The sequence below is a fragment of the Nicotiana attenuata genome, unplaced genomic scaffold (assembly GCF_001879085.1).
Source record: "Nicotiana attenuata strain UT unplaced genomic scaffold, NIATTr2, whole genome shotgun sequence".
NCBI lineage: Eukaryota > Viridiplantae > Streptophyta > Magnoliopsida > Solanales > Solanaceae > Nicotiana > Nicotiana attenuata.
In genome coordinates, this window is record NW_017674488.1 from 64,897 (window position 1) to 77,302 (window position 12,406).

The following is a 12,406-nucleotide window of genomic DNA, read 5'->3' on the forward strand; positions in this document are numbered from 1 at the left end:
GCATTTCACCATTAGACCGATGGGCTATTCGAGTGGACCATTTAGATCCTCTAAGATATGTTGAGAGCATGTGTTATTTATTTTGGTGTCCAGTAGGATCAGTTTCTACCATTGGCGGAGTTTTCTTGCAACAAAAGCTAACTGTCCAACATCTAGATGGCTCAGTTTGAGGCCTTATATGAGAGAATGTGTTACTCTACGGTTGGTTGGTTTGAGCCTGGTGAAGCTATGTCGTTAGGCACAAATCTAGTTCCTGATGCTTTGGAGAGGGTGAATGATTCAAGATCAGCTTGATATAGCGCAATCCAGGTAGAAGAGTTAAGCTGATAGAAAGGATCGTGATGTGGTTTTCATGGAGAGTGAGAAGGTTCTTCTCAAAGTTTCTCCTATGAAGGGCATGATGAGATTTGGGAAGAAGGGCAAGTTGAACCCTCGATATATTATCCCATTCAAGGTTTTGGAGAAATTTAGTGAGGTGGCTTACCGACTTGCTTTACGACCTAGCTTATCAGAAGTTCATCAGCTATTTCATGTTTCCATGGTTCAGAAGTATTATGAATACAAGTCATATGTGTTAGATTTCATTTCAGTGCAATTTGATGAGAATCTGGCATATAAAGAAGTGCCGATGGTCATCTTGGATAGTAAGGTTCAAAAGTGGAGGTCGAAAGAAATTGCATCAGTGAAGGTTTAAAGGAGGGGTCAACAGGTCGAGGAAGCACGTTCAGATGCTGAGCATGATATGCGGAGCATATATCCCTATCTTCTTGGCATTCCAGGTATGATTCTTAAGCCCATTTGAGGACAAATGTTTGTTTAAGACTTAAGCCCATTCGAGGATGAATGTTTGTTTAAGAAGAATAAAATATAACGACCCGCCCGTTTCCTTTGTGTATTAGAGCCTCGTTCCCTTATTTGAAGCTTCCCGTAATTTCTTGATGTTTTATGACTTGCGAGAATGGTTGATTTGATTTTGGGAAAGCTTGAGAATGAATTGGAATACTTAGCTATATTTTTGGAAGATTAAACTATAAGAGTTAACTCAGGTTTGACTTTTAAGTAGACGACCTCTGATTGGTTATGTAATGGTTCCAATAGGTTTGTATGGTGATATCATACTTGGGCATATATTCAAATTTGGATTTGGAAGTTCCTAGAAGATTTTGGCTATATTTTTCAAATGTTGGAATTTAAAGGTTTGGGGAATTCATGGATTTGACCTGAGTTGATTTTGATGTTATCGAACACCATAGGATAGGTTCATTTGACTAATTGGAATTTGTGTTCAATTTTTTTGTTGTGATCTTGAATGTCTAGGTGCGATTCGAACGCGTTCGGTAAGTTGTAATGTTTGAAAGTTAAGAGATGGATTTGAAATTCAATTCTTAGTTTTGTTATTATTTTTGATGTTTGAGCCTTGGTCCATGTTTGTAGGAAGTAATTGGACTTGTTAGTATGATTTGACGGGGTCCTAGGGGGCTTGGATGAATTTTGGATTACCCCCGCGCATGTTTGGAGATTATCTAATTTTCTAGTGTATGGTGTTCATCACATTCGAGGGGTGTCTTGTGTTCGCAATGACGAAATTAGAGCTGGGGGCTGTTGTGCTTCGCGTTGTAGAAAGGAGCCGCATTCGCAAAGACACATCTGAGTTGAGTGAAGAGCCTTCACATTCGCGAATAGGACAGGCAGATGGCCGTCGCATTCATGATGTTTTTTGCTAGAGGCAGATTTGTACTTTACGAACGAAAGGATTAGGTCGCGTTTGAGAAGGGTAGTGTTGGGCATACTTATTTAGTTGTTATTGGGGAATTTAGCTCATTCTCTTATTTTTTTGAACCCTAGATGTGGAGAGGGGCGATTTTCAAGGAGATTTTCATACAAGGCAAGAGGGTAAGTAATTTCTACTTGTTTTTGACCATTTATCTTGTTTTTCCATGGATTTCTACACTTTAATCATGGAATTTTGAAGAAAAATAAGGGGTTTTAGCCTATATTTTAAGAGAGTGTATTTCGGGGACTGAAGGATCGATTGGACTTGATTTTAGAATTTATCATATATTTGGACTCATAGGGTTATGGCTAGTCGGAATCTACCCCTAGACTCGAGTTTCGACCACATAGACCTGAGTTGACTTTTGTTGAATTAGGGAATTTTATTAAAGATTGACGCTTTTTTATCTGGAAATGGTTTCTTTTAGCTTTGTTTGATGTTATTGAGTTGTATTTGACGTGATTCAAGTCATCTAGAGGTTTATTTGAGAGGAAAGGATGTTTTGGAAGGTTGAAGTTATTACCAGATGGAGGTAGGTCTCTTGTCTATTATTGTAAGAGGGAATTCTCCTTATAGGTTATGGATTTTCTACTTACCACTTGATTTAGGAGCAATGTATATGCCAGATGATGAGCGTATATATGTAGCTAGGTTATGACCATATCGGGTTAAGTATGATTATGCCTTGTTTAGACTGTAACATTTATTATCCATGTTTCGATAAATCTTTGCCTACGTGATGACCAATTATTATGGTTTTGGAGCATGATTACGGTTATGAGTTGTTAAATTGGGCATAAAGAATTATTTTGCCATGTTGAGCTTTTTTGTTAACCGTAGTCATTCACTTGTTTAATTGCTTCATGTTTGGTAGTTAAGTAACTTAATTTACTTATGTTAAATAATATGATTATACTGGTGCACGTTGAGCTAGATTGTTGAGCCGTTGTGATAAATTGAATTATACGATTAGCTATAGCCATCTTTTAGCCATATGGCCTTTCATCCACATCTTTATTATTATGCCTGGCGTTCTTTATTATATTATTACATACACATGTCCATGAGCTGGAGAGTTGAATATTGTGAAAAAATGAGAATTTTGACACCAAGGACGTAGTGGGCGGATATTGATTATTGATGATATTGTGATTGGATCAGATTGCACACCGCAATAGTTTTATTAGTGGATCGGGTTGCACATAAAAACAACGCTTGAATATGGGTCCGTCCCTTCAGAGTCAGGTGATTACCCATGTTAGTTTAGGGCCTATGAGTGCAGGCACCCAGATTGCTGCTAGTTTGGACACTTGGCCGGTGTCGGATATATAGATTTGTGTGGTGAGGTTTGGTATCAGAGACTAGACTCATACAATGGCTCTTATATACATATATGAATGTTTATTGACTCATAACCTAATTATGAAAAGAGTTGAGATAACTGATTTTTCTATCTCTTGTCGAATAACATATCTGAATTCAGAATTACCTATGTTTATACCGGTGGACTTGGTTGATGATATCATGCTTTAATCCATATTATAATTATGTTTCATATGCTTATTGAGCTGTTAGTAAGTGTTAGCGTTTACCCCTTGTCGCTACTTCTTCAAGGCTAGACTTGATACTTACTGAGTACTGTGGTTTTGTACTTAGACATTTCTGCACCTTTTTGTTCAGGTTTCGAGGATGGTATTAGCGGTACCCATTGATCTGAGTTGGAGTATTTTGTTGGAGACTTTGTGCTGAGCTACTTTACTTAATTCGATCCGCATCACATAAAGTCCCCTTTCCCTACTCACTTTATATATGTCTATGTATTTCTATTTTCGGACTAGTGTTGTATCCAGTTAAGATTATATACTCTTATTAGATGCTCGTGGCGATGTTGTGATACTAGGTCTTTGAAGCATTTGTGAGACAATTGCGATCGTGTTTAGACTCTATCTGGAATCCATGTACTATTCATATTGATTTAAGACTTATTCCACCTTGTTATTATAGTATGAATTAGTCAATGACTTAATTATTGGATTCTATTATTGTTGTTGAGCGTTGGATTTCCTAATAAGCAGGTTAGGTTCCATCATGACCATTGGTGGGTTTTTGGATCGTTACAAGTTGGTATCGGAGCTCTAGGTTCTAAGGGTCTCACAAGTCACGAGCATGCCTAGTAGAGCCTTATGGATCGATATAGAGATGTCACTATCTATCTGCAAGAGGCTATAAAGCGTTAAGAACTTCAATTTTCTTGATTCCTTATAGTGCGTTGATTATTGTCTGAGTCTGAATTCTCTCTTCTACTCCCTCACAAATGGTGAAAACATGTGCTCCAGTAGTGCTAGGTGACGAAAAGGTTGTACCATCGGCTGTATCCATGAGGGGCAGGGCCAAGGCTCCCACCAGGGGTCGCACAGTGGCAGCTAAGGATAGAGCACCCACCAGAGCCCAGGAGTGTACAAGGCCAGTTTCAGTAGATCCACCTGAGGATTAGGTAAAGGATCATATTAGTGATGATCATGTTGAGGCTCCAGTTCTAGCTCAACATCTAGAGGGTTTTGTTGCTTCACCGATATACCAGGAGGCCATGGCCAAGATGGCCAATTTTATTGATGTTGTGACTCAAGCTGGACTGGTTCAAACGGTCCCAACTGTCGCGCCCCTTTTCTCGCAAATTTGGGTTTCGACATGTTACAACTCTTTCAAGAAAGGGTTTTAAAAGAGAGAGAGAGAGAGAGAGTTGCCACCTAACGAATTAAGGTGCGTTAGGGCACCTATTTTCAGATAACTCTGGATTAACTAGTTGCGTCACCAAAGATCGGGTAAGGGCTCAAATTACCTTGAGGAGAAGGTGTTAGGCACTCCTCGAGGTCCACAACAGTGGGTCCCGAACGAACTTGAATTATATGAATTAGTCTAAGTGGAAGGACAAATAAATAAAATGATTGATTTTTAAGCAAAGATGGGGGGTCCTAAATTTTTTATCCTAAAGGATCACCCCGTGCAACATAAATAATACTTCGTAACTCCCTCAAGGTTGGGGTGTGACTCATATTATTCAGCGGGCACAGACTATCATCTCCTGCTACCCATTACTATCATTAAGGATTTTACCTAAAGCGCACTAGTCAATTCTAAGTCGTACCCTATGCGTGCACTACGAGTCCCATGCCTAGGGTCCAGGAGGAATTTGGTCCTCTATCTCAAGGTGGTTCTAGACTTTAACTTAGGCTGCTCAAAAATGAAACAAACAACTAGGCGACATACAAAACATTTTGGACGTTCACTTATAAACTAATAAGGGCTCAAGTTGACCTCCGCACTTAAACAACAAATGCACGTAAAGCCTGATTAACTAAGATAGTTGTAGATTTTAATAAGTTGGAGTTGCAAAAACCAATGGGCAGGATCTCTATGTGATTCTGGATTTTAATAAGCATGTGGTTTGCAATCTCTGAAACCTACCTGGTTGCCTACTGATTACAGGTATAAGAGATAAGACCTATAGGCATGATTTCTAGTGGTGATAATTAGCACAGCGTGAAGGCCATTAAAGAAGCGAGTAGGACAATTAATTAAACTGATTCAGACCCTATAGGCATGAGTTCTACAATTAAACTGATTTTAGATCCTATAGGCATGATTTCTATAACTAGAAACTGATTTTAGATCCTATAGGCATGGTTTCTAATAGTTGACTGTTTAAGCTGATTTTATGTGTATTTGGCTCCTATAGGCATGTTTTCGAGATAGACTGTGATGCAGCAACGAATTTGAATAATTAAAATCCTATAGGCATGATATCTATTGAGCGTGGTGCAGGTTGTAAGGGGGTTATTAACATTCATTCCCTATAGGCATAATATCTAGTGATCAGACAGAAATGAATATAAAAGCAGCTAAAACATTTAGTCAAATGCTTCTACAGGCATTAGGCAGGCTAAGTGAAGTGTGTGATTTCCTAATATCATGATTTCTATGGGACTCAACACATATAACAAACATATTATCAAGTCCTATAGGCATGTTATCTACCCATGGCATGCAGATATAAAATTCTACCCATCCCCTTTCCACTAACACCCTAATTGTTTATACAAAATATTATCACAGGCCCAGATTAATAAGTAAAATAGTAATATTACATGGCATTAGACAGGCCTATAGCAGGCCCTAATAAACAACTAAATACCCAGCCTTGCTGGGCCTTCAACATTTTCTGCCTAGCATACTACACGATCATAGGTCCATAGGGGAGTTCAGAACCCTTTAGTGAACCACAACACCAAATATTGCATCACTTGTAATCAACACAGTACATGATAGGGATGTAGGGCATTAGGGACAGTCTTAGAAGTTGACGAGTGACTAGAGCCTAACCCTAGTGTGTCAGAGTTCACAAGGGTCTCAATTGTACCCCGAGTAGTGCTCACAGTAGAGAGGCCAACAACAGAACCTAGATAGCCTTGGCTTTCAGCCGGCTAAGAATAGAAATTTAGAATGTCAATGTAACGAGTTAGGAGGGTAGATAGAGATCATTGAACTGAACATACAGCATATACAGTCAAGTAAGCCAGCAGTTCAGCAAGGTTCACATAGCAAAGTATCACATAAACAAACATCATAGGAACTAGGAGAAGAGACAGGTTTGCAAGCATACATAGGTCGCACTAGTGGACAACTAAGGGTCTAAATTAAACTTAGTCTCAACACTTTAACACAATAGAGGGACATACATGTTGATAACCACAAAAAGGAGAGCACGACAAATAAACCAAGACATACTGCAAACATATTACCACAAGAGTCTTAAAAAATAGAGTTGAAAATGCAGGATAGCATGAAACGAGTTTGAACAGGTCTTGAAACATTCCAATATACACAGGATTCATTGAATGTTCATTTAAATAAAAGGGGTTCTCATAGAGCTAAGGCATTATTTAAGCATAACATGCAAATCAGCATACAACCACAATACTGAAGTCCAAATTGACACGTTAAGATGCTATATAGGTATATAACTAATCCTAGGAGATAAGAGATCACATGAAGCAGATTATGGTGAAACGTGACATGAACAGTAGACTATTCTTAAGCATCAATTAACACAGAATGACATCAAAGATGAACACCATCACAGTTGAACCAAAGTTCAGATACATGCGCAGAAAGAAGGAGAGAAGTTAAATATTATGATGGTTGAAACACTAACCGGTAGCAAGCTAGAAAAGTGCAGAGTGTAGAAGTAAAAAAAACCCAAATTTCTTATGCTTCAGATTTCACAAAAGCCTCGAGAATGGGCTTCTACCAGTGCTTGCACTGGAGGAGGTTATCCAATAGTGTCAGGGATTTTGAAAGTAACAGTGAGTGAACGAGGGAGTAGTGGGAAAACATTAGTTAAAGTGTTGGGCTCAAACCTCTTCTGAGAGGGGTTTATATAGCAGAGATCAAACAAGTAAACATGGAAACAAATTATTCGAGCACAAATATGAAAGATATGCTAGAATCAGTCATAATCAATTTTAGGGTAAATAATACATAAAACAAGGGTTTTCAGTAAGTTAACAGAGAATAAGAGAACATAGTCAGACATGTCACACCTCCTTTTTCCTACTACACCCCCGAAAGAGGGTATAAGTAAAGGGAGTTATTTCCAACTTGAAGTGACAATCGAAACATGATTCATTTTATCAAAAATTCAGAGTCGCCACTTGGGAGATTTATGGTGTCCCAAGTCACCGGTTTTAATCCCGAATCTAGGAAAAGAATGACTCTGTTATTATAGTCTGCGAACCAGAAATCCGGGTAAGGAATTCTGTTAACCCGGGATAAGGTGTTAGGCATTCCCGAGTTCCCTGGTTCGAGCACGGTCGCTTTGATCCTACTTGGCTTATTAAGTTATTTAATTACTGATTTTAGAACCTATGTGCTTTACTTCTTTCACCGCTTTTAATTGAGAAAATTATCTGGAAACAGATTACGCGTACGTATACCCGCCCGTTTGGCGCGTCAAAAATCATGTCACACGAACGTGTCCACAATTAATAACGCTTTATTATTATTAAGAAGATTTGGGCCGAAGTTGCGCGAACGCATACTCCGATTTTGTTTTTAGAAGCGTAATTGTGTTACGCGAACGTATACACAATCACACTAGTATTTTAAAACAGCCCTAAAGGATATTCTACGAAATATTAGTCATTTTTAATATCTAGGTTATAAAGCTCATACGAGGGCCACGCAATTATCATTTTCATTTGGCATGGCGCACCTCGATTCATTCTAATAAGAGCGTTTCTAAACTAAATCACGAGGGCCATACAATATGAATTATCTAATTATGGCTCTCCTCCCAATTATTAAAGACTAATCAACTAAGCGCTAAATGAACTTAGGAATTTTACTAAAAACTAACCAAGGAGGACTTGCACAAAGAGGGATTAATTATTTAACCGGGGGGGCGGGGGCTTAGGCCAACGCAAACAGCTAACGAGCAGGCGAAGATCAACAAAGACGAAGTGAGTCCAAAGTCCATTTACAGGCGCCTTCAATTTTGGGCTTAAGAGTGAGCCCTATACAAGGCTTGAAGCCTTTCACACATATGCCGTTCCAAGTCAGGCCCAACAGAACCCAAGCAGAAGCTGAGTAGCCTTAACACAGACCATCGGGTCCTGAAGTCGAATCCATATACAATTGATGCTTTTATTTGCATTGCAGATCATGTATTTTTAAGAAACAAACCAACTAATGATAAAAGACCACGGTATCTTTATCGTTAATGCCAATTTAATTTGTTCAAAATCGTATGCCTGTTAATTAAACCCCAAAAGCAAATCCCAAACTTAAACTAACGCTTTCAAAAGGGACAATCATTACCCCTTTTCTGTTTCCTCTACGAGATTTAGCATGACAATACAAATAACAATGCCTGAAGCCATGGGTGTTATATCAATTCCACAGCCCTTTCTAATATTAATCAAAAGCAAAGCATTCAAATTCATGCTTCAAATTCATTATGCTGACATGATATCTAATGAACAGAAGCATCAGTACATATGAAACACAAAACCAACTAACTTCTTTAGCAGTGTTAAGACAAACAACATCGCAGAATCACAGCAAAGAAGGATCAACAGGCATGAGCCACCACTTTAATTAAATTTTTAACTAGAATCCCCTTATTTGCGACATAATTTTCATCTTAAACATGCTCAATCAAAAGAGGGAATCACTGACTCAAAATAGAAAATTAAATAGAATAAACATGTAAAGTAACAGGACTCTTCATTGTTCTCCTTCAAAACATCACATAGCTCAGCCTTTTACATTTGAGATCAATAGACAAGTACCTGGAGAATGAAATGGACAAAGAAATGTGAGAGATCAGTAGAGTAGCAGCAGAGATGGATCAGCAATAGAACAGCCCAGAAACGATCAGGAAAACCCAAATTAAATCAAATTCGAAACCACACAATGTCAATAGAACCCCAGCAATCACAATCCACCCAAGGATGAACCCAAAATGCTGGAATACCAAACAGGTTCAGCTCATTTTAAACCTCAGCTTCAGGACTTATTTCAGGATGGAATTTTCAGGAAATTTTCAATGGAACAGTGAATTTTTTTTTTTTAGTTTTCAGCCGCCTCTGATGTTTTTCTTTGGATTTTCAGCTCTTCAATTGTTGCCTTGAAAGGCAAGAATGATATGCTTTTATAGGCCAAGCCATTGGGCAACCCTCAGATTTTATTTTGCCCCTTAGGTCCCTGATTTTATGACTTGTTGGCCAAGTCCTAGCTGAAATTTACTAGCAGACCCCTACTAGAAGTTTCTTGTTTCTGTTGCTAAAAGATTCCTTCATTAGTTTCCCCAAACTACCCTTTAGACCCCTGATATTTAACCCCCCTTGAAATCAGACCAATACGGGTCAATTTGACCCAAAGCAAATCCCACAACTGGGCCTGGTATCCCAGTTTGATTTCCTCATCCCCCTTTTGTGGACCTCTGATTTTCAAAGCCCAACCCAATTCATGAACGGACTGCCCCAAACAAATTAATGCCGAGTCCGAAACATTGAGCCCTTTCTTTTTTCCCTTCTCTTTTCCCGAAATCAAAGCATAAAATAGAGAGACAAAGAAGAATAACACATGCTTAACAAACAACTAATCTGAACTAATATGCTCAAAACAATTAACCAATAAAAAAGAACAGAAAATCAGACGAGATGAATCAGAGAAGAACAATACAAGAGCAAGGACTTAAGTACCTAAGAAAAAGGATGGAAATGCTCGACAGAACCCCCGACTTTCGATTTGAAGCGAAAAAGAGTGCCAGTCGATTTGTTCTTGCGAGAACAGATGTCTAGCACTCCTCTTAACCCAAAATCGACTTCTACATAATAGAACGGACTCCTTTAGACGAAGAAAGAATGCTGAACAAACTCTATGGTTCCGTTTTTGTGATCTAAAATTGAGGAGAGATGGAGAGGATTTAGGAGGAAATAATTATGGTTGAGTATTTCAAAGGCTATGGGGATTATGTGGTTGAAGCCTGGTGGGGATTTGATCCAGTGAGAATGGCGGATTAGGGTTTCCAGTTGTAGAAGGCGAAGTATAGAGACGTTTGGATGAACTGAAGGATCTCTAAAATTTCGGACATTATTATGTAAAAAGGGGGGGTTCCTTAGCCGTTGGATTGGAATGAGATCAAGGGCTGGGATTCAACCAACATTAAACGTGGTCATTTGGTGTTACTGGGTGACCAGACCGGGTTAAAGAATGGGTTTGGGCCTGGAGGGCGGGTTTCAAAGGGGGACGTGACTTGGGCTTAAAACATGAAATGATACTGGCCCAAAAATCTGATTCTAATCTAATTACCCTTTCTTTTCAACTCAATTTTCCAAGAATTATTTTTTCTTCTTTTTCCAAAAATTAGATTAAAATCTAAATTAATTCCTAGAACCTAATTATCCTAAAAACACTAATTAAAACTAAATGATAATTATCAAATTAAAAGGTGCAAAATAACTATTTTTGTGATTTTTCCCATTTTTACAAAATAACTAACTACTAAGTAATTCTTAAAAATGCAAAGTTAACTCCTAAATGCACATGCAACATATTTTTTTTGTATTTTCCGTTAATAAAATAAACATGCACAAACAAATGCAAACAATTGACAGAAAATGCCACGAAAATCCACAATATTGCAAATAATGAAAAGAAATTATTTTGTTTGAAATTATGGGAGTAATTCATATAGGGCAAAAATCACGTGCTCACAGCTGCCCCTCTTTTCTCGGAAACACGAAGAGTTTTCGTGCAAAGATAAAGTGAGCGGATACGAGCCATTTTTGCCCGTTTGAATACTCCGTGGGAAGCATTTTTGAAAGATTTGACCGCACCCTGCTTCCGAGGTTGCCTACATATCCTTGGCTAAAAAGGAATCAGGTCAGTGTAGTTCGGGAAGGTCTGGTAGCTGGGACTACCATGAAGCTGTGGTTTCACTGTTGCTGCTGCTGCTGCTACTGCTTACTGAACCCCCTTATTACGCCATGTCAAAATAAAAAGAAGCTAGACTAAGCTATGATCTATGAATTACAAAAGTCCTATCTATGTCTTCAAACTTGATCTTGTGATCCTTAATGCCTCGTTGACTTGTATTCTCCCGGTGAAATTCCTTTGTTACCGACTTGACTTATAATCTGAGATGTTTTCCCTTTCTCCAGGGGGACGCCTGATTGCTGAACTCAAATTGTACTTTGATATGCTTTCCCTTTCTCCACGTGGACGCCTGACTGCTGAACTGTATTTTGAGATGTTGCCCCTTTCTCCAGGTGGACACCTGACTGCTGAACTTGAATTGTATTCCCTTGCTCTCCAGGCGGGCTCCTGACTGCTGAACTTGAGATGCATTCCCGTGCTCTCCAGGGGGGCTCCTGACTGCTGAACTTGAGATGCATTCCCGTGCTCTCCAGGTGGGCTCCTGACTGCTAAACTTGAAATGTATTCCCATGCTCTCCAGGCGGGCTCCTGACTGCTAAACTTGAAATATATTCCCATGCTCTCCAGGCAGGCTCCTGACTGCTGAACTTGAAATGTATTCCCATGCTTTCCAGGCGGGCTCCTGACTGCTAAACTTGAAATGTATTCCTCTGTTCTCCAGGCGGGCTCCTGACTTCAACAAAAATGGACAAAAACAAAGAAAATCTCTTGCCCCAGTTTGGTCACTGGGCATCATATTACCAGATATTAATAAGAATTTGAAAACTAAAACTTGAATTGTAATACCTCTGTTCTCCAGGCGGGCTCTTGACTGCTGAAACTTGAAATGTAGGCCTCTGTTCTCCAGGCAGGCTCCTAACTGCTGAAACTTGAAATGTGTGCCTCTGTTCTCCAGGCGGGCTCCTGACTTCAAACTTGAATGTATTCCTCTGCTATCCAGGCGGGCTCCTGACTTCAACAAAATAGACAAAAACAAAGAAAATTTTCTGCCCCAGTTTGGTAGCTGGGCATCACATTACCGAATATTAATAAGAATTTGAAAACTAAAACTTGAATTGTAATACCTCTGTTCTCCAGGCGGGCTCCTGACTTCAAACTTGAATGTAATCTCTGCTATCCTAGCGGCTCCGT

General features: G+C 39.1%; 1 protein-coding gene across 1 annotated transcript; it reads left to right on the plus strand.

Moving 5' to 3' along the window:
- The first annotated feature begins 352 nt into the window (after positions 1–352).
- LOC109218758 lies at positions 353–694 on the plus strand. The gene has a single exon (XM_019383142.1). The coding sequence runs from the start codon at positions 353–355 to the stop codon at positions 692–694; it is 342 nt and encodes a 113-aa protein (XP_019238687.1).
- Positions 695–12,406: the final 11,712 nt, after the last annotated feature.

Excerpts from the sequence above, each read along its gene's own strand:
- LOC109218758 (XM_019383142.1), top strand. The coding sequence starts at position 353 with ATGGAGAGTGAGAAGGTTCTTCTCAAAGTTTCTCCTATGAAGGGCATG.